Below are 23,175 nucleotides of genomic sequence, written 5' to 3'. Positions count from 1 at the left end.
TGATTGCAAAGCAGATTCCCACATGAATGTGTTTGTTCTGACCACACCGATATCCCAATGTCTCTATCAACATCCTTTGGCCCACAGATTTCAAGAAATGTTCCCACAAATTGATTTGTATCGTAAGGTCTTTGCTGCTTAGTGGACTAACTAATTTTCCCAACAAAAAAAAGTATTATTTCTGTCACACAAGGACATCTGTACATGAACTGTTTTTTTTTTGTTTTTACTTGTTTGTTTTTTTAAATTCCCTCTGCTTTGAATCATGCAGGTTATAATAATCTCATAATATACATATTTACTCATCAAGCAGACACTGGGCATAAATTTGATTCTCTATAGACAAATATGTAAAAGGGTGGTAAGATAGTTGAAGGTGCTGTAACTCGTAGGTGGTGCCATAGTGGAACCTGCACCACCAGGATTGTGCCCCTTCTTTCTTCAGAACCATTTGTTACTCAATGATAATGGTACAAGAAATATGTCTGTAACATCGAAGGAAATTATTTGTAAATAAATGGTAATGTGGCAGGGTTGTAAGCAGTAAAATATAAATCAATAACACCAAATCAAAACAAGAAATCTGTGACCCAATAATCTCTCAAGCAGGCGATCCATCCTGACTAATTCGGGCTGGGGTCCCTGTGACAGGAGTCTGGATCAGGTCAGAGGCAGGGTCACAGTTGATTTGTCTTAAAGGACAAGGGAGGTTGTGGTCTACTGCTTCGTGGATCACAGTCTGCTGTCAAGTGTCTACTCAGGAGGACTAAATACAGTTGTCCTTTTATCAAGTTCATGACATGCTGCACCAGGGGCGAATCCTCTCATGTCTTCCACCACCCCAGGAGCCACCATAAGCAATCAGGACTGTAACTAGGGAATATGACATGAACAAGAGGTGGACCATTTTAATACAATTTGATCACAAACAGTCAAGAAAGGCCCACTGAATAAATCAATATATTTTACTGATATCAATATTTGAATTATTGGGACTTGTTTTCCATCAAAAGGTCAAATTTGTTTCCATCCATCCCATTCATCCATTTTCTTTGCTGCTTATCCTCACAAGGGTCACAGGACTGCTGGAGCCTATCACAGCTGTCAACGGGTTAGGAGGCGGGGCACACCCTAAACTGGTTGCAAGTCAATCAGAGGCTATATAGAGACAAACAGCCACACTCACAATCACACCTAGTGGCAATTTAGAATGTCCAATCAATGTTGCATGTTTTTGGGATGTGGGAGGAAACTGGAGTGCCTGGAGAAAACCTCACAGGCATGGGGAGAACATGAAAACGCCACAGAGGGAGGGCTGGGATTGAACCTGGGTCCTCAGAACTGTGAGGCCAACGCTTTCCAGCAGCGTCACCATGCCGCCCAAGAAAAAAAAATAATTCTAGTAATAGTAATAGCAATAATAGCAACAGTGAAATAATATTTTTCAAACTTTAAATATATATCTTTACCATTAGGTATCTGAAATTGAGTTTCATAAGTTCTGAATACACTATTTATATTTTGGGATGTACTGTAAAGCATTTTTCTTCTTATGCTTAAGATGCCTTTTCCATGAAAACTAACACATCTTGGTGTTTTCTGGTCCTTTCGTTTTGGTCCTTTCAAGCTGTCTTTACTGTTAATGCTAGTGGAGAGAGCATCATTATATTGTTGCAATACACCAGAAGGTCTATGAGCAGAATTTTTTCCATTCACACATTGGCAAACCCTGGAGATGTGGCTCAAAGGCGAGCGCTTGACGGCCTGGCCTGCTCCCATGGGGCCCAGCCTGAAAAGTTAATGTGGGTCCCCCTGCCCATAGACTTACCATATGGTCATATGGGTTGTGTGCAGTTCCAGCTGGATGGTTGGCTGAAGGGAGGGACCATGGCGATCCAATTCCCGTCTACAGAAGCTATTTCTTGGGAGATCACTTATCTGGCAGGGAAAGAGACCCAGTTGGTCTGTGAGGTCGAGAAGTTCCGACTAGATATAGTTGGATTCGCCTCCACACATGGCTTTGGCGCTGGCTGCAGTCCTCTTGAGAGGGGTTGGACTCTCTTCCACTCTGGAGTTGCCCACACCACCAAGCATCTTGTGGGTATACTAATTGCCCCCCCTCCAACTCGCCGGCTGTACATTGGGGTTCACCCCATTGAACGATAGGGTGGCCTCCCTCTGCATTTGGGTGGGTGGATGGGTCCTGACTGTTGTTTGTAGTAGGCAGCAAACAGCAGTTCAGAGTACCCACCCTTTTTGGAGTTCTTTAGAGGTGGTGCGAAAGAGTGATTCCATGGGAGCCCAGCTGTAGATCTCTGCAGTTCATCCAGAGTGATGATGGGCCTCTTGGCTGCATCTCTGATCAGCCTTCTCCTTGTTCGAGGTGAAAGTTTAGAGGGACGGCCGGGTCTTAGTAGATTTGCAGTGGTCTGATACTTCTTCCATTTCAATATGATTGCTTGCACAGTGCTCCTTGAGATGTGGATGATGACACACACGTGGATTCTATTTATCATCATCAGTCAACATTGAATTATTCAGAGATTCTCACTGAACTTCTGTAGTGAGTTTGCTGCACTGAAAGTAAAGGGGCCGAATAATATTGCACGCTCCACTTTTCAGTTTTTTATTTGTTAAAAAGTATAAAATATCCAATAAATTCTGTTCCACTTCACGATTGTGTCCCACTTGTTGTTGATTCGTGACAAAAAAAAATAATTTTATATCTTTATATTTGAAGCCTGAAATGTGGCAAAAGGTTGAAAAGTTCAAGGGGGGGCGAATACTTTTACATGGTACTGTAAGTAAAGAATCATGAAAATTATGTTCATTTACCTTTGGTGTTGAGTAACTATGTGAAGAGAAGGGTGAGTAACAAGCAAAAGGCATAGTTGGGGGATGGAGGAGGAGGCAAACATTTGATAGCTGAGAGAAAACATATGTACGACTGTACGCACATACACCACTTAATTCCATTAAAGTTTCTTGGGGCCCATGCTGAATAAAGATGAATAAACAAATGGAGGAAAAACAAGCGAAAAAGTTGTACTTTTCCAATTTGTGCTAGCATGATTCAGTGATTGTCAAGTGTCCAGGGGAAATGAAAAGCATCATGGGTAAAGAATCACGTCGATGCTACAGTGATAGTCAACGGGAGAGTAGCTCTATAATGCCACACAAACCAAGATACAGGGAGTGCATCATGGTTAAAGTTTGACTTCCTTCCTATCCGATGTAATGCCAGGGAGATGCTACAGCGATAGCTAATTGGAGAGCAGTTCTATCGCGCCACACAAACCAGGAAACAGAATGTGCATCATGGGTAAAGAGTGATCTCCCTTCTACTGTAGCCAATAGGATGCCAGGAAGATGCTACGACGATAGCTAATGGGAGAGCACCTCTATCGTGCCACGCAGCCCAAGATACAGGATGTTTACGTTCGGTGGAATTTGGGCGCTGCGAATCCAGCGTCTATTTTTTCCTTTTGTATCCTGTATTCTTCCTCTGTAACTATAGGCAATATTTTTCTGAGGAGGCATTTTATAACCTGAATTTTTCTTACAAGAGATGTTCATAAGTAGAGATACACTGTCGTTGATTTTTGTTTATATTATAACTTGTAATGGGTAGTCTCAAGGGAGACGTAATGTTCCTTTACCTTCTGTTTTTGGTCCTCAGTGGGAGAATCTGTTTCCTTTATCACCACCGCTTTGGTCACAAGCATGTCAGGGTGTTGCTGCTGGGCCTCTTGGATTGCCATGGCAAGAGCCTGGGGTCAAGCCATAACAAGGTCAGGAAGAAGCGCTCAGGTCAGCTAGCGTGTCATGTCATGAGTACTCTGCAGTTCCCATATTGTCTCATGTATAATGGATACCCAAGTATAATACACACTCACAAAATTGACCTGAAAATTTTGGGAAACCCATCTATGTATCATGCATTTTACAACCCATGATTTTGCTTCTCCCCCTTTGATTAAGACATGAAGTATTATCTGTGTTTTGTTAGATTTTTCAAAGAATCATTCTGAAGCTCAGCACTTTATTTGAACACAAAACAGTTTTGATTTACTTGTTATTACAGTATTTTTAAATTCACAGCCCTACTTTTATTTAGTGAATTAGAAAACACACAGATATGCTCATATGTTTGATTACCCAGGAAGAATTTGTAAGATGAGTTCAATTCTTTACGGAAAACAAGAAGGACAGAGTGATTTTATTTTATTTTAATGACATTCAAATGAAACCATCAAGCATTTCAGAAAAGCATTATTACCACATGAAAAAATCCTCGGGAAGAAATTAATGATGGTTGTTTTTCAGTCATCAGTAATGTTTAAAAACAAGTAATATTTTACAAATTCAGCTAGGTTATGTAAACGTATGACCACAACTGTACATATTATGCAGTCATATGTACCCCTGTCAGATTGAAATGAAAGTAAGTAAACATTTTTCATAAACTCTATCTGACAATGAAAGTGGGCAGCTTTCTCATAACCTCTAGATGGCGGCGGCATATTGGAATGAACATGTCCAGCTTTATCATAACCTCTAGATGTGGGCATACATTTATAAAATGGGAAACAATATTTCCCCCTATACATATGTATAATACCCACCATTGACTTGACATTTTTGGGAGCAGGGAATGCGCATTATACATGAGAAATTATGGTACTCCTGCTCACCTGATCTTGATCTACATCATCATCTCCTGTGATGATAATCCTTTTCTCAATTCTGGTCTCTGAGTAGCTTCCTTTGACCGTCTGCAGCATACAAACAAAATGATATTAATTTGAAAAAGAATTTCTAAGAAGTTGATCACATTTCTTGCATTTTTGTATTCACGCATGTAAACAACAAACTATATCTAAACACGTCATCTTCTAGCAGAGGTGCGACCAAGTTATTGCTTTGCAAGTCACAAGTATGTGTCAAATATTTGCCCTCAAGTCCCAAGTCAAGTCCCTAGTTTAATTCCCATTCAAAACCTATTAATAGTATTTTTCAGTTATTCTATTAAAATGTTATTTTATTTATTTGTATTCACTTTTTCTCACTTAATTTCTAAAGTGACAGACCTGTCACCAATAAGAATTTGCATTCAGGAGTGCAGCAATTAGTAATCGAGTATTCTACTGACAATTCTCTCTATTACATCCTTGGTTAAACTATCAATTGTGAAAAAAATAAAATGAGACATTTCCCTTACTAATGAAAGACCAGTTGGATTCCTCTTTTAGATAATCAACAATAGTAAGTTTAATTCGGCTTGTCCCGTTAGGGGTCGCCACAGCGTGACATCTCAGATGAACGCTCATATTTGTTAGGCACAGTTTTTACACCGGATCCCCTTATCGAGGCAACCGCTCATGGCGAGCAGAGGCCCCTTTGAGATATGAACTCTCGATTCCTGGTTTACCAAACCAATGCTCTGGGGCCTCTCCTTTAGATAATCAAACACAGAAATATAAAAAGGCATTTATTCTGAGTATCAGCAAAAAAAGAGTAACATGTTTGTCATCTTTTTTATAAAGGCATAATTTTATCCAACTGTGGCATCTCAGTTGTATCACTAGGGGGCACAGTGTAAAAATCTGACAAAAACAGGCAAAAAAGAAAAGGCCACGAGGAAGAGTCAAGAACGTATTTTAATTTCGAATAGATGGTAGCTGTATACTGATCAATCGGTAACTAAAGTGAATAAAAATAAATACATACAAGACTGATTCTTGAGAACACTACACTGACTAAACAAGACTGGAATGAACAGACAGACAGACAGTGGACAGCCGGCCCGCCATATAACAATTTGCGTGATTGCTCACAAAGCTCCTTGCTAATGCTAATTAAAACGAGCATGCATGATGTCAAGATCCATGATTCCCACAATGCAATGTGGTTTTTTTTTCAATAAACGATGTTCTTTTTGTTACATTATTGTTGTTTTTGTTTCTGTGTATGTAAACAGTGGTTCTTCGAATATATACCTTATTTAACAGTCACATTTATTGCTGATGTATGTTGTACTGTTTTTTTCTGTTTGTTTCATTAAACTATTACTTTAGGTAGCATGTGAAAGAATAACTTCTGTGACAGTTACTTGACAACAGGTTCCCATCAGTGAGTAAACCATTTAAAGATAATAAGAAACAGGTATCGTGTTCCCTTGTTTAATGTGGGGGTTACCTTCCAAAAATATCACGTTAGGTGAAATGTGTCGTACAAGTTGATTTTTTTTCATTTTTTTAACATTTTTTCATTCATTAGATGTTTTTTTTTTCCATTTACGGGATATTTTTTTCATTTGGAGGATATTTTTTCAGCTATTGTTTTTTTATTTGCAATATGTTTTTTTATTTCTTATATATGTTTTAAGGCTGTAAAACCCCTAACCCCCACTTTATTTACTTTTCTCTGACGGGCATTAACATTTTGTCACATTCCTCTCATTTTAGAACTCACGAAGTTCAAACCTTCTTAGATTTTTTTTTAAAAGTACATAACTCTAAATAAATACAGAAATGTCCCTCCATCGACTGTCTTCGGCTTTATCATTCATCATTCATTTTATCCAAAAACATTTACAAACATCTGGCCGGCTCTGTGGGTACAGGTGGATGTACACAAAATGCTAAGAGGATGGATTACATGTCACAAAGGAACAGGTAAGCTTAATTTTAAAATAACTTGATCCAAGACATGTTGAACTCAGTAGGAGGGGATGCCTCCATCGCCGAAGCTATTTCACAAAATGTCCCAAATACATTTGGTATTTCGACTCATACAATAAACTGAAACCATTTGAGATATCTATTAACGGCTGCATTGATGGATTTTCCCGCAAAATCATCTGGATGAATGCCTTCACAACCAGCAAAGACCCAAATATTGTTGGAGGCTACTACATGGAGGCAGTCCACAACTACGTGGTAGTCCAAGGATAGCGAGAGGCGACCGGGGGACAGAGAATGTTAAAGTCAGAGACTTTTCAGCGATATCTCTGTCGCAACATTCATGATGGCACCAGTATTGATTGTTACATCGAAGGCGCAAGCATAGGTAAGCAGCGCATACAGAGTTGGTGGGGCTTTTTCAGAAGGCAATCACTTGAATTCTACATCTTTAGTGACTTGAAAGACAGTGGTTTGTTCGACAGGACATATTTGGACAGAAATCTCATTCAGTTCTGCTTCCTGGGAATAATTCAGGTAAGATGTGTAATTTAATGTACAATTTTCAAACAATGAAAATGCTTACGGTGTAGCCCTATTCATCCCGTATCCACAACAGGAAGTTACATTAACAAAGTAGTTGTTCTTGTATTTAACTATGTGTGTATATATTCCTTTTAAGTAGAGTAGTAAATCAGATGCACTTGCAATCGATTCAATGATTATAGCCTTCTGTGTTACTTAAATAAAGTGTGCCGAGACTCTTGGCCTGTACTGTATTGTAAGAACAATACTTAACTTTCACGTCAGTCCGGAACTGTACATGGTATTGTCACATCTGAAGCCACATCTAATTTTCTGCAATTGGACACTTTATTTCATGTTATTTTCCCCCCATTTGTGTAATAAAAACAGTAACTTTTAAAATGATTTTGTTGAAGATATCCTATCACCAAAATCCCCAACATAACATGAATAATAAATTGTTCTCTGACTATCGATAATGCAGCATCATTACCCTCTTCTCCATGATGAATTAGATGAGACCATCCGTGTGTGGGATGCACAGATCATCAGACCGTCAAAGAATGCCAGAGTACCCAGTGGCTGTCGGCAAATCATGTACACGTTCCCAGAACTCTACTCAACTTATGACTGCATATCTACAGTTCACAAAACTGATGTGCAGTTGTATTGGAGTGACTGCAGATTTTGTCCAGCAGTGCCATGTGACACAGAAATCTACAACATCTGCAATGTTCTGATGGTGGAGTCACAGATGCATCTTTCAGCTGATCATTATCAGGGATTGGATCTATACCTCCATTTGTGGCATGAGATAATAACTGCCCTCTAATTTGAGACCTACTGTAACTACCTTTGGACTCCTTAACTGAACATTTGTTTAAACATGTATTCACAATCCACTACGGTTTACTACAGGGGTGTCGAGACTTTTTTTTGTTGCAGGCCACAGTGTGATGTGCTTTCTCTCAAAGCACCACCTTCATTGCGCATCCCCATTAATTAATTAATGGATCTATTTTTAAAAATATATACTGGCCCAAAAAACAGTATTTGCTTCATGTCTGTGTAGATTCTCAGGCAGCCAGTCAGGATAACCCACAAAATGTTGAATTGAAGCAACTGTGTTCTTCTGGTTATACAGAAATATTTAATGACCCGGGCCATTACTCTATTTGGTGAGCATCTGTGAAACAAAAAAAACAGCCATCAATATCATTTTGTGTCACACATTTGTTTTTTTAACTGGTGTTAAACCAAGTCAACAATTGAATAAAAGGAGCAATAAAATCATGATCAATGTGAAAATGGTGCTTGAAATAAGTTGGGTGGAGTCTTGGCCATCAACAACGCCAGTAGTTGGTCCAAAGTGTACTTCATCATCATCAGGGCATGCTTCCATAGGAAGGACAAGTGGTGGATCCAAAATGTCACCAAACCTTTGTTCACCATGGCCTCCCTCATAACCATGTATGGCTACTGACAGTCTGAGAACTAGAGAAGATAGAGGATGTAGGTCTTCTGTGTCGGTCATCTCGGACGCTGAACTTCAGTTATTCATTTGCGCTCCTCTCTGTTATTGATGACAAGAAAAATAGCTAAAAGCATGTAAAAAAAAGTGACATGGGGAAAAAAATTATTTTTCCTCACAAAATCCAATCGCATGAAAATTTTGCAATGAACTTTGAAAATGTATTCCAAGAACAAGCAAAGTTTTTTTTATTGTCTTTCATGTCACCTTATGGGCTCCCATTTGCTAATGTGTAATTTAGATGTAACCTAAATGTCACTACAGGAAACTAACTTTTGATCCATTTTGTTTGGATTAAAAAAATATTTTTTTAAACAAGTTGGCAGGAATTATTACAATACCTGTTCCATACTCAGTAGATTACAGACTATTCCATGGTTTACCTGCATTGAGCAACTGGGTGCTGGATCTAGAGCAAAAGGAGCTCCTGAGAGAGCCACTTGGTTGTTTCCAGTCCTGCTGTGCTGATGTCTGCAAGATCGTCTCCTCAGAGATCATTTCTGCATTGGCAATAATAAAGAAAGTCGTTAGATCAGCACATTGCATATTTGGTTATCCTGCCACATTGTTGTTGTGTGTGAATGGGAGTGCAAATGGTTGTTTGTTTATATGTGCCCTGCAATTGAGGTTTCAGGGTGTACCCCACCTCCAGCCCAAAGATAGCAGGCATAGGCACCAGCACTCGCAACCTTTCTGAAGATTTGGGACTCAGATAATAAATGGATGGATGGATGGATGGATGGATGGATGGATGGATGGATGGATGGATGATGGATGGATGGATGGATGGATGGATGATGGATGGATGGATAACAAGCTGGTCAACAACACTAGTCTTGTAAGCTGTACTGTAACTCTTGCCACAAATTTCAAACTTAAAATGTTATCTTTACTATTTTAACATGTGCTGTAACCTATGTATTAAAAACACACGTAAGAGAAGCTACCTTACCTTCATTGGTCAATCATCTGTGGGCTTGAAGTGCGAGGACACATCAGAGAGCTGGATTACTTTTGTTTAAGAGGTTGTGTAGATGCACAGCATGGCTAGTTTACTCTGCTCGTATAGCTGACATCATGAGGCCCTAAATTATGACTATAATCATGTACATCAAAGTCAAAGTCTTCACTTGGTCCTTTGGGCGATAGTCCATTTGGAAAAAACAAGTCTTTGCCTGTCTCCAGCTGATTTGTCAACGGAAAATGTCGTGTTCCACCTCCACCTCTTGCTCTGACTTGATGATATGAGCCGTTCTGAAAGTGGAGCCACCCCATTTCAACACAGCGTGTGACTTTGACAGCACCTTTATTTCTAACAGTGCCCTGGTCAGGAGTTGCTCTTCGCACATTCCCGAACCGTCTTTAAAGCCTCACTTCCACACAGGTTTTTGTTTGTCAGGGTTCTCCGACGACAAAATGCTCTGAGTGCAAGTCAGTATCCTTATCTGATGAAACACTGTCCTAACTCTTTATCTGTCATAACACATGTGACGTTACTATCGCTCTGTAAGAAGAAAGACAGGTTACAAATGTCCATCATTATAACCTAGCAAGCGGAAAGGAAGCCTATACTGCTATATTCGTATGATAAAAAGTTGACAGTTATACTCACCTTATCTTCATTCAGTTGATCGATGACACTGTCAGGTATATTCCTTGTTTTGAGGAAAGAGACCAAGTCCTCTTCTGTTGCCTTTCTCTCAGCTGACATGCGCAAACCAAGTTGTACTTTACGGCTACCTGAACGCAGGACGCTACCACTAGCTAGCAGCTAAATAAGCTATGACGCATAGGTAGACGTTTCTCTACACTTACTCATTACAATGAGAAACTTACTCATTCCAATGAGTAACTTACTCATTACAGTGAGAAATTTACCCATTACAATAAGTAATTTAGTCATTACAATGAGAAACTTACTCATTACAATGAGAAACAAGTTTTTTTTCCTATTATCCCTTTAGGGGCTCCGTAATAAAGTTTCATTGCTGGTGCTCCTTTTTTCTTCTGGGCGGGAATATACTCATTAACAGACATGCCACCTTCGATTATGTTTGAGAAACATCAAGGGGTCCCATAGTTGTACAGTTTCCTGAAGTTCATTTACCATGGTTGTCAAACGATCGAGTGTTAGTACATCCTCCTCAACTTTCTCAACACTTGTGTCCTCTTCTTCCTCCAGCACAAAAGAGCTACACTGCTCGCATTGAACAACTATGTAAACTAGGTAAGATGAACGCATTCTGTACTGTACAGGACACTTGGCATCGATGAGATTGATAGACAATGGTCTACAGTGCCTTAGCCAATCGCGATGTAGAACACCATTTGAGTTTTCCTTTACCGAATCAGAATACAGAACAAAATGTGCATTCATACGCTGTAAAAAAATTACACGCACAAAAAAATTTATGGAATAACAGGGTCGCGTAAAGTGAACCATGTTGTAGAGAGGGAACATTGTAAATCAGTCTTTGTACACTTTCACCCAGTAAATAATACTAAAGTCTTAACTAATATGTTGTCACTTTTCATATTTGACTGTAGTATAGCAACAGATGATAGCTGTAAAATGAATGAATGAATTGTGAATTTTGGTTTCTCAGTGATTGGGTCAAAGTTGCAGGATTTCTTTCAAGTCAATGGGTTCAAGTCCAAGTGCAGCCACATCTCATTGTTGTTCAAAGTCGAACTCAAAGCTGTCAAAGGCTTGTAACATATTGTCAAGTCGAGTCTAAACTCACCAAATTCATGACTCGAATCTGACTCGAGTCCAAGGCATGTAACTTGAGTCCACACCTCTGGCTTCCAGCAATTTGAGCCCACCAGGATTTTTGCATTTTTACATGGTAGTCTACCTGCTAGTTCACCCTACTATGTGTGAGAAACAAATAATGGTATATTGATTGTGACTGATGTAGGAACTTACCTTGGTAACTTGTGTTGTGGTTGCAGTGGTGACACTTTCTGCAGTGATGCTCAGTGGGGACATAATAGAATCTTTACCTTTAGGGCAGGCTTTTACCTATACAGCATATTTATGAGTAAATGGGAATTTGATAAGATGTTAAATAATCAAATATCCCAAAGTAACAGGATTCATCCACCCATCCAGTCTTGCCGTTTCTGGTACCAATCAGGGATCAATTACAGGACTTACAAACCAATCAGCAACACATTCACATACAAACAATTTATAGGTATAAAATGGAAGGATCATGACCAAACCAACAGACACTCCATTTCATTGATAAATAAAGTAGTCATTACTTATCAAATGCTTACCGGTGATCCATTTTCTTTAAGGCTAAAAGGAGTATCTCGGGTGAAGGAGAGTCTCTGTTGGAAGGAAATCACAAATCTTCTTCAGATACATCATTATGTGAAGATGGACAAAAAATTTTCGATACAGTTCTGAATTAATTGTTGGTAACCAGTGCATCTGATTAGCGGGATCTGCCTGACTGGGTTCATCTTGACTCAGGGGCCGCAACATGGGAATTTGTACGTTATTAACATAGATTTTCCAGTCTCCCCTGACATCCCAAAAAACTGCATTTTAGGTTCACTGAACATGCTAAATCACCCGGAATTGTGAAAGTGAGGGTGGATGCTTGTTCCCTTTGATTGACTAGTGAGTCCAGGATGCATTGTACCTCTTCTCACCCAAAGTAAGTTGGGACAGGGTCCAGCTAAGCCCACTGGTCTTCCTCTTTGCCTCCTATCAGGCAGCTCCATTTCCACCATCCTTCTACCAATGTATCCATTGTCACATCTCTTAAACATCTCATTCTGGTCTCTCTAGTTTTGTCTCCAAAACTTCCAATGTTTGTTGTCTCGATAAAACTAGTGTCACAAATTAGTATCAGTCCTTAAAGTACCAACCGAATCCTGTGATCCTTGGCACTTATTCCATAGTACTGGACATACAGGCTTGTTTTGTGATTAAATATTTTAAATTCTGATAAACTTTGACCCACCCACTCATGCCTTTCAAAGCCTGTCACAGCCGGACATATCAAGCACAGAGGGTGAGTAATTTTTCACTGAACTACTATATACTCTGAAGTGTAATTTTAGCCTATAGGGTATTTTAAAGTCTGGATGCTTTTTTAAGACAATAATGAGTAAAAAATAGTGATCAAGAAACTTTTTTAATTTGCCCTTTTTTTTGGAGGGTGGCGGGAATGAATCATTGAAATTCTTTGTTGAGGAAAGAAGACAACCACATAATTTCATATTAATAACAGCGACACAAGGTATAACTTGAGCAACGCATTGTTTGAAAAGTCACGCAAGCTGTCTTTTTCTGTTTATTGGGAAAAAATGACATCATGTTTATTGATCTGATATGGGGAAACAATGGACCAACAGCAATAGCAGCGGGTTACTGATCGGCAGCGGTTCCTGCCCCTGCATTGGCATTGGAAGTCATGGATATTTTGAACAGAATTCCATCCCTCAACACTAAAAATAATCAAAATCCTCAAAAAATTCTGCATATTATTGCCAGCACTTCCTAAAATTACAATCATCCAGTGACTTTGAGTTCGTAACTATGATGCTCATGATTGGTTACAGTATCTGCTTCTGATTGCAGCTCTCGACAAGACGCAAAAGCCTACGAAGCAGCGGTCACGCTTAGAAGCTCAAGCCAACAGGAGAAAGTGGGAGTGGTTCACCTATATTTAGAAGCACAGCTGTCACCATAGGGTAAAAGCTAACCCAAGGAGCATGCTACTCTTCATGCATCTTTTCTTCTAACATTCTCTCACTGAAGAATAAATGAGATCATCTACAAATGGTATCAACATCAAAACACACAGTGGTCCTCTCCTGCTCTGGTCAACACAAGCACGTATCAATTAAGAAATGCTGCATCAGCTTGCTCAACACAACATTTAAGTATTGTTGAACAACTTTAATCTTTACATTTTTTTGATATCCCTTGGGCTCACCACCTGTGTGAGGGGCCTTAGGGGTCGGGTGCAATATGAGCTGGGCGGTGGCCAAAGGCGGGGACCTTGGCAATCCGATCCCTGGCTACAGAAACTAGCTCTAGGGATATGGAATGTCACCTCTTTGGCAGGGAAGGAGCCCGAGTTGGTGCGTGAGGTGGAGAGGTTCAGACTAGTCGGACTCGCCTCGCCTCTACGCACCACTTGGGCACTGGCACCACTCATCTTGAGAGGGGTTGGACTCTGTTCCACTCTGGAGTTGCCCACGGGGAGAGACGCTGAGCAGGTGTGCGTATACTTATTGCCCCCCTTATTGCTCGGGGCCTGTTCGTTGGGGTTTACCCCAGTAGATGAGAGGGGGTACTTATCCTTATCCGTCCCCCTACTAGCATGTAGGGGGACGTGTCCTGACTGTTGTTTGTGCTTATGCACCAAACAGCAGTTCAGAGTACCCACCCTTTTTGGAGTCCTTAGAGGGAATGCTGGAGAGTGCCCCCTCTGGGGACTCCATTATTCTGCTAGGGGACTGGGACTGATTGAGAGGAAGACCCCCCGCCCCGATCAGAACCCGAGTGGTGTTCTGTTACTGGACTTCTGTGCTCATGAGGTGGAGAGGTTCAAACTTGTCGGATTCGCCTCTACCCACCACTTGGGCACTGGCACCACTCATCTTGAGAGGGGTTAGACTCTGTTCCACTCTGGAGTTGCCCACGGGGAGAGACACCGAGCAGGTGTGTGTATAGTTATTGCCCCCCGGCTCGACGCCTGTACGTTGGGGTTTACCCCGGTGGATGAGAGGGTAGCCTCCCTCCGCCTGCAGGTTGGGGGACGGGTCCTGACTGTTGTTTGTGCTTATGCACCAAAAACAGCAGTGCAGAGTACGCACCCTTTTTGGAGTCTATGGAGGGAGTGCTGGAGCCTGCCCCCTCTGGCAACTCCATCATTCTGCTGGGGGACTTCAATGCCAACGTGGACAATGACTGTGAGACCTGGAAAGGCGTGATTGGGAAGATCGCCGCCCCGCCGATCAGAACTCAAGTGGTGTTCTGTTACTGGACTTCTGTGCTCTTCACGGATTGTCCATAACGAACACCATGTTCACGCATAGGGGTGGAAAACTGTGCACCTGGCACCAGGACATGATGTCGACTTTGTGGTCATGTCATCAGACTTGAGACCACATGTCTTGGACACTCGGGTGAAGAGTACTCCAGAAAAGACAGCTTGCCCTTTGCCATTAAAAAAAAACGAAAAAAAAATAAATAAACACTTTAAACACTGTACTGTACCTACTCGGGTTACCACAGGTGCCTATACAGTACTCAGCTTAGTTTGGGGTGCTTAATTTTCTACTACAATATCGGATGACCTAAGTCATTGTTGGAACATATGCTCTGACATCAGTAGTTTGAAGCTGCATTAAACACATCAGTCTTTAAGAGAAAATTAATTCATCATTTATTTAAACTGTATTGTCTTCATATAAACAATGGCATTGCAATAAATGGCACAATACTGGTTGACCAGCACACACGGCAAGATCAAATAGATGATCATCTATCACTTAAACATTTCAGTAATTTACAATACAAGCTACGGTGGATCAGCTCGAAACCGTTGGCCTGTCAGTTCTGAGGCCCTGAGTTCAATCCTGGACCCACGTGTGTGGAGTTTGCATGTTGTCCCCGTGCCTGCGTGGATTTTCTCCGGCCACTCTGGTTTCCTCCCACATTTCAAAAGCATGCAATATTAATTGGAGACTCTAAATTGCCCCTTTGGATTCCAGCTACTATAGATGACAGCTACTATAGATAGGAGTGAATACTCCCACTTTATAGTACTCTTTCCTTTGTCCAAAGCTATACAGTGTCTCCAGTCATTTTATTATTCTAATTAGGTTTTTTATTTTTGAGGTAAGGGGGATTCTACCCTAAAGTAAGAATATATTAAATATGACTAATTACTCCCATTCTATAGTATAGTAGGTTCCACAACAGCTATCCAGTAAATTTGGTTCTCCGCGTCTGCTCTCTACATTACGCCAAGCCAAGGTCACGGTTCGATTTAGGAGATGAAAAAGGGGTGTTCCAAATGTAATTTGTTCTTTACAAATTCTTCATAAATGATTACAGGTAATATTTTTTCAAAAAGTCTGCCTGTCAATTTACTTATGCAAAAAAAAAATCTATGAAGGCAAGTTGTCGGTGAAATATAGACCATGAAGACCACACCCATCCATTTTCTAAGATGCGTATCCACACAAGAGTCATGGGAGTGCTGGAGCCCATGTGGGGGAGACCCTCAACTGCTTGCCAGCCAATGACAGGGCACACAGAAACAAACAACCATTTGCACTCACACTCACGGGCCACTCAGAGTTTTCAATTAACCTATCACGCATGTTTCAGGGATGTGGAGGAAACCGGAATGCCGAGAGAAAACCCACAAGAACATGCAAACTCCACAGAGGCGGGGCCAGGATTTGAACCCCGGTTCTGAGAACTGTGAGCAAAATGCTCTTACCACTGGTCTACCATTCCATCTGAAGGCTACATATCTTCTTTAAAAACGCAAAACAAAGCATTTGAGCTGAAATGAAACTTGAAGGTTTGATTCAACATCCCACAGAAACTTTGCAAACAATATTATTGTTCAACTTTTTTTTTTTTTTGGGTAAATTCAGTATGCAATAGTATGTATCTGTATTTATTTACCTGTGGTGAGACAGGTGTGACAGTCGCCTGATCCTCTGACCCATTTGAGTGAGACTCTGTCTTGGAATCAGCCCTCTTCAGCATCTGGGCCATAGTCACAGCACTGGGCTCTCTTCTTGCCACAGGAGGCTGTAAAACCCCCCAATAAATATTATGATCAAACAACAAGATCTGTACAAGAAATGTAACAAGTGGGGAACTTAATGAATGACAGATTCAAATGAGAAAGTAATTAACATGCAAAATCACCTTGATAACAATGATAAGAGTGGATCAATAAATAAATGAAAAAAGGCCAATCATAAACAGAAAACACCAACAAAGAAGGCAAACTGGGTGGGATGGATCCTTGAGGTGATGTAGATGAACAATGAAAATCATCTGTCTACCTCATGACACAGTCCCTCTTCGGGAAATTTCTCCTCTATGGGAGATTTGTCCATTTGGCCCATTAGACGTGCAGAGTAGAACCTAGATGTTTCCTCAAAGTCCTCCCGTCCCACCTCGGGCTGTTGCTCCTCTCCCGAATAGGACACGCCTTTAGTCATGTCCTCCATGCAGGGATGGAGGTCAGTTATGACAGTGAAGTCGACCTCAGCTTCTAGGCTGGAGGTGGAGCTGATCGTCATACTGGAGCACTTGCGCTCAATGCCTAGACTGGCCTCTCTCATGCAGGCCACAGTGTCCTGCTCCTGTTCCTCCTCTGGGACTACAATCGTCTGGGGCCTCTTGTCACTGAGCTCCTTCTGGGATGGGTACAGATAGAGAGTCACCACTCTCAGATTATTGTACAAACTGTCACTTTCAACTGATGATGGCAGTGAAATGTAATGGGCTTGAAAGCATAACGAGGTTCACATAGATCCACACACTGCGCTATAGGAATTACACTGTGGTGAGAAAAACCCCCAAATGTACCGTATGTTGTGCCTGGAAAAAAATAATCATAATGCAAAAAATCTTAAAAAAATCTTTGGAACTGCTTCCGGCCTTCAAACTGTTAGCAGGTTATACAGAAGCCTCTGACCAGCCCTATCGTAATTCAATAAATCCTGCTGATTTTGGACCAAATGTTGTGAATACTCGACGTGGGACGCTCCTGGCGACGACTTCATTGGACTAAAACCACCATCTGTGCAACCTTAGTACCCAAATTGGAGCCGTATCGTTCGCGTCGAAGCTGCTCGGCCCAAGTTAGCCTAGCTCTGACCGCTACCAACAAAACCGCCTAATATTTACAGAGGAGGAAAATATCAATTACTAGTATCTACACGTCCTGCAAAACCTCTGTATCGTATACAATGAGGATAGTGAGTACTCATAAGAAGTTGGGCGAGTGGAAACATCAACTTAACTTGCTTATTGGCCATGTATTCCTTAGCTTAGCTTGATATCGATGACACGCATTTGTGATCAGTTCATGACTGTTGAAGAAACATCGAACAGCAGTAATTTCATAACTTGTACGACGAGGGCTGTGAGGACTTATAGGAAATTTTACAAGTCTTAACTTAGCAAATATTAGTACCCAAATTGGTGCCATATCGTTCGCGTTGTAGCTGCTCGACCCAAGTTAGCTTAGCGCGCTAACAACATTACCTACGTAGAGTATAAGGACCAAACATTAATCGTGTACTCAACCTTCAACTACTAGAGTGTGGGCCATTGTGGTTTGAATCCCTTCCATCCACATTAGGTAGTATGTGAATTGTGTTATCTCATGTGCTGAGTTTATTTGATTGCTTCTTCTTTTTGATTATCTTCAGCATGTTGGGAAGCACACTATTGTGCTACCTGTCAGCTGGTCCCAAACCGGATAAATGCAGAGGATTGCGTCAGGAAAGGCAAGGCATCCGGCGTAAAACTGTGCCACACATATCTGAGCGTTCATCATACGAATTCCTTAACAGTTAGGCTGTGGCCCGGGCTTCCTACACCCACACCCGGAAATGTTAATCTGAAAGGCGTAGGTAGTATTTCAGATAATGTAGGTCGAAGACAAAAAAGAGGAGTTAAGTGGATCGGCAGAAGAAGAAGAGAAAGACACAGACCATACAGCTATGTTTAGGGATGTTGAATGTTGGGAATATGACGGGAAAAGTTCAGGAGTTAGTTGACATGATGATTAGGAGAAAGGTTGATATGTTGTGTATCCAAGAGAGCAAGTGGAAAGGGAGTAAGGCTAGAAGTTTAAGTGCATGGTTCAAATTATATTATCATGGAGTAGATGGGAAGAGAAATGGAGTCATTTTAAGGGAAGAGCTGGCTAAGAATGTCCTGGAGGTGAAAAGAGTATTAGATTGAGTGATGATGATGAAACTTGAAATTGAGGGTATTTTGTATAATGTGGTTAGCGGCTATGCCCCAGAGGTAGGATGTGACTGCGAGTTGAAAGATAAATTCTGGAAGGAACTAGATGAAGTAGTCCTGAGCATCGCAGACAGAGAGAGAATTGGATTGGTGCAGATTGCAATGCATATGTTGGGGAAGGAAACAGGGGCGATGAAGAAGTGATGGGTAAGTACGGCATTCAGCAAAGGAACTTTGAGGGCCAGATGGTAGTGGACTTGGAGATGGGTGTAGTGAATACTTATTTCCAGAAGAGGCAGGAACATAGAGTGACCTACAAGAGCAGAGGTAGAAGCATGCAGGTAGATTATATTTTGTGCAGACGATGTAATCTGAAGGAGGTTACCGACTTTAAGGTAGTGGTGGGGAGAGTGTGGCGAGACAGCATAGGGTGGTGGTGTGTAGAATGACTCTGGTAGCGGGTAGGAAGATTAAGAAGACAAAGGAAGAGCAGAGAATTAGGTGGCAGAAATGGACAAAGGAAAAATGTTGTGTTGACTGTCGAAAAGAGGTGAGTGATTCCCAAACAGTGTGCCGTAAGCGCTCTTCAGGTGTGCCATAGGAAGTTATCCAATTTTATGTAATTGCTAAAAAAAAACAATTATTTCCAAGAAATAATGTATCTTTATTATCTATTTATGCCAGTGAGGCACAATGACAGACAGAACAAAATCGTCTTCTATTAAATGGCAGGAAGTACATACAGTAATTAATGTATCCATTTTTGGTGACATTTACTTTTGTTGGGGTGCCGTGGGATTTTTCAATTGTAAAATATGTGGTATTCAGAGGGGCAGGCAGGAGAGTACTTGGGGTGTCTTCTGGTAGGAAAGGGGAGAAGAAGACTTAGTGGTGGAACCCCAAAATACAGGAACTCCATCCATTAATCCATTTTCTTTGCTGCTTATCCTCAGGGGAGTGCAAGAGCCAAGCCCAGCTGTCAACAGGCTGGAGGCAGGGTACACCCTGAACTGGTTGCCAGCCAATCGCAAGGCACATTGCGACAAACAGCCACACTCACAATCACACCTAGGGGCAATTTAGAGTGTCCAATTAATGTTGCATGTCTTTGGAATGTGGGAGGAAACTGGAGTGCCCGGAGGAAATCCACGCAGGCACGGGGAGAACATGCAAATTCCACACAGGCGAGTCTGGGATTGAACCCAGAAGTTCAGAACTGTGAGGCCAACACTTTACCAGCTGAGCCACCGTGCCACCCAGGAACTCATTCAAGGAAAGGGATTAGCGAAGAAGAAGTGGGACACGGAGAGGACTGAGGAGAATCGTAAGAAATACATTGAGATGCATCGTAGGGCAAAGGTAGAGGTGGCGAAGGCTAAACAAGTGGCATATGAAAATGATAAAATGATTTTACATGTCAAGCACCCCAGGGAAAACGCTATTATAGTCAGAATCTGATATAGAAAACCTGCAGAGAAAACTGTTCAAAAGCTGAAACCATCAACGAGCTCTCTCGACTCAGTATCTAACTTTCTCAAAACTATTGTGAAGTCAGTGCTAGCTAATTTTCAGCAAATAATCAATTGCTCATTTCAGTCTGGCAAGTCTCCCAAAGTTCTTAAAGTAGCTATTGTTAACCCTCTTCTAAAAAAAACCAGAGCACTCCATGATTCCATGTTAGCAAGCTATAGAGCCATCTCAAATCTCCCTTTCATAGCCAAGATTCTTGAGAAAGTTATTTTTAATCAACTCAGCAATTTCTTTAATTTAAATGGACTTTTTGACAAATTGCAATCAAGTTTCTGAACTCATCACAGTACAGAATCCACTCTTATCAAAGTGGTAAAACATATAAGGTTGAATACTGACTCAGGAAAGGTGTCCTTGTTGGATCTCAGTGGAGCTTTTGATATGGTAGATCATAATATACTGCTGAACAGGAAAGGAGCTACTTTGTAACCATTGGAAGTGCTCAATCTCAACAGATGGGAATGACTTCTGGAGTCCCTCAAGGGTCAGTTCTTGGACCCCTTCTGTTGAGCCTGTTGTGTCAAAACTGGCACCACCATTTCCATCTCTTTCCTTTGTCACCCCAACGTGCTGCACATCTTTCCTGTTGCTATCCTTCTGTCTAGCCAACCTATACAGTTCATTTTCTACTTATTTAGAATTCCACCGTGGCATACATCATCATTTGCCTCTTGTTTGGCCTTCGCCATTTCTACCTTTGCGCTATGTCACGTGTATTCCCTTTGCCTCTCCAAGTTGTTCTCAGTGTCCCACTTCTCTGACCTCTTTTCTTTTCTAATGACAGTGTCCTTATGCACCACCCACCACCGGTGCTTTAGTGAGCAACACAGTTTGGGTAACGTAGAGTAAAGACGAGCTAGATATACTGCTTATGTTTACTCTCGATAATAATGGCAAAAGTAAAAAAAATAAATGTTGCTTAAAGATGCCATGAATCTCGGAGTATGTAAATAATAAAAGAAAAAGTGGTGAATCTGGATGAGATTTTCTCTTTTCTGAGTGAGAAAGGTCTGGTCTGAAGCCAAAGTAGAAAGTGCAGGATAAGATGGTGTGTAATGTTAAAATTCCACCTTGGGACAGCCAATACAGTGCACAAAAAGTAGATTCTCTATTTTAAAAAGCAACATCACATTAATCTTAAAACTGTTTGGTAGCATCTTTCAGCTTTCAACATGCATTCCTAATGATATTCTGCAAGCAATAATTCACTTTTACACCAAGAAAAACAGACGGGGATATCATTGTGGAATAAAAAAAAATTACATAAAGTTGGAAGCAACCTTTCTAATTACAGTTCAGAGTTGCCTTGGTTAGCAATGATATTTTTTTGTTTGTTGAAATTTTTATTGTAAATTTGAAAAAAACACAAAATTGTTCTTAAAAATGTTCTGATGGGAATGTAAATTCTGCAATCGGAATCTTTTAATGAGCCATGTAACTTCAATGGGTGACAGATCTGACCATAGTGCATATGTCTGATGTGCTCACAGTGGTCAAAGGGAGCACTCACGGGCTTAGTGTGTTTGCTCAGACACTTTAAAAATTAGAGGGAACGTTGACGTCAGCCTATCATCCATCTCGTCACTTCATTCAGGTGTGGCAGATACATTCCTCCCTCCCCGGTAGATCGTGAGAAGCTGGCTGCTTGAAAAGTAAAACTTGGGGTAAAAAAGTCCGGGCACCCTTGATCTAGGCTTTAGTGGTCCAGTCTTCTGGGAGCTCCTCATGTCTACCAAGAGGCTGTCTGACCTCATTACGAAAGGCCTCACAACATTCTTCCTTTCTCAGCTTCCACCACTCGGTTCTCTGTTATCCCTTTATCTTCTCAATCTTCAACCCACCACCAGTCATCTTACACACCAGCATCCTATGTTGTCTGGCCACAGTCTCCTCTACTACTTTACAGTTTGTAACCTCCTTTACATTACAGTGTCTGCACAAGATGTACAACCCCAATTCAAATGAAATTGGGACATTGTGTTAAACATAATACAATGATTTGCAAATCATGCTGAGCCTATATTTAATTGAATACACTACAAAGACAACATATTAGTTTTAATAGATGAACTTTCGCACAAATAATCATTAATTTGGAATTTTATGGCTACAACACATTCCAAAAAAGATGGGATAGGGTCATGTTTACCACTGTGTTAGATCACCTTTTCTTTTAACATTTAATAAGCATTTGGGAGCTGAATAGACTAATTGTTGAAGCTTTGGAGGTAGAATTCTTTCCCTTTCCTGCTTGATGGAAAGCTTAAACTGTTCAATAGTCCAGAGTCTTCATTGTCATATTTTGCACTTCATAATGTGCCACAAATTTTCGTTGGAAGACAAGTTTGGAGTCCAGGCAAGCAAGTCTAGCACCCGCACTATTTTACTACAAAGCCACGTTGTTGTAACACGTGCAGAATGTGGTTTGGCATGTCTTCCTGAAATAAACAGGCATGTCCATGAAAAAGACATTGCTTGGATGACATCATATGTTTCTCCAAAACCTGTACATACCTTTCAGCATTAATTGTGCCTTCACAGATTGGTAACTTTACCAATGCCATTACCAATAACACAGTCCTTTACCATCACAGATGGTGGCATTTGAACTATGCCTTAGTCACAGTCAAAGTCATTTTCCTCTTTGGCCTGGAGGACACAACGTCCAGAATTTCCAAAAACAATTTGAAATGTGAGTGGCATGGTGGAGCAGCTGTAGAGTGTTGGCCCCACAGTTGTGGGGACTGGCGTTCAAATCCTAGCCTTCTCCTGTGTGTTGTTCCTGTGCCTATATGGGTTTTCTCTGTGCACTATGGTTTCCACCCATATCCCCAAAACATGCATTAATTGGACATTCTAAATTGCCCCTAGGTGTGACTGTGACAGTTGTCTGTTTCCATGTGCCCTGTGATTGGCTACCAACC

General features: G+C 41.0%; 1 protein-coding gene and 1 long non-coding RNA gene across 2 annotated transcripts in view; both read right to left on the bottom strand.

Annotated features, from left to right (window-relative positions):
• Positions 1-247: 247 nt before the first annotated feature.
• Positions 248-23,175, bottom strand: part of LOC133507720 (band 4.1-like protein 1) — a 101,456-nt gene continuing 78,528 nt past the window's right edge. Inside the window, exons 17-23 of the mRNA XM_061833065.1 lie at positions 16,801-17,157; positions 16,412-16,540; positions 12,025-12,078; positions 11,669-11,764; positions 4,695-4,775; positions 3,660-3,770; positions 248-873 (exon numbers count right to left, since the gene is read on the bottom strand). Coding sequence (XP_061689049.1) covers positions 862-873; positions 3,660-3,770; positions 4,695-4,775; positions 11,669-11,764; positions 12,025-12,078; positions 16,412-16,540; positions 16,801-17,157 — 840 coding nt within the window. The 3' untranslated portion in view covers positions 248-861. The remainder of the gene's footprint in view (positions 874-3,659; positions 3,771-4,694; positions 4,776-11,668; positions 11,765-12,024; positions 12,079-16,411; positions 16,541-16,800; positions 17,158-23,175) is intronic.
• LOC133507721 (uncharacterized) lies at positions 8,250-10,673 on the bottom strand. The gene is made up of 3 exons (XR_009796879.1): positions 9,692-10,673; positions 9,123-9,239; positions 8,250-8,781 (listed from the first exon to the last, which is right to left on the bottom strand). It is a non-coding gene; the product is annotated as an uncharacterized LOC133507721 (long non-coding RNA).

This window comes from Syngnathoides biaculeatus, chromosome 10 (genome assembly GCF_019802595.1).
Source record: "Syngnathoides biaculeatus isolate LvHL_M chromosome 10, ASM1980259v1, whole genome shotgun sequence".
Lineage (NCBI taxonomy): Eukaryota > Metazoa > Chordata > Actinopteri > Syngnathiformes > Syngnathidae > Syngnathoides > Syngnathoides biaculeatus.
The sequence above is the reverse complement of the archived record's forward strand: the minus strand, read 5'-3'. Positions and strand labels throughout refer to the sequence as shown.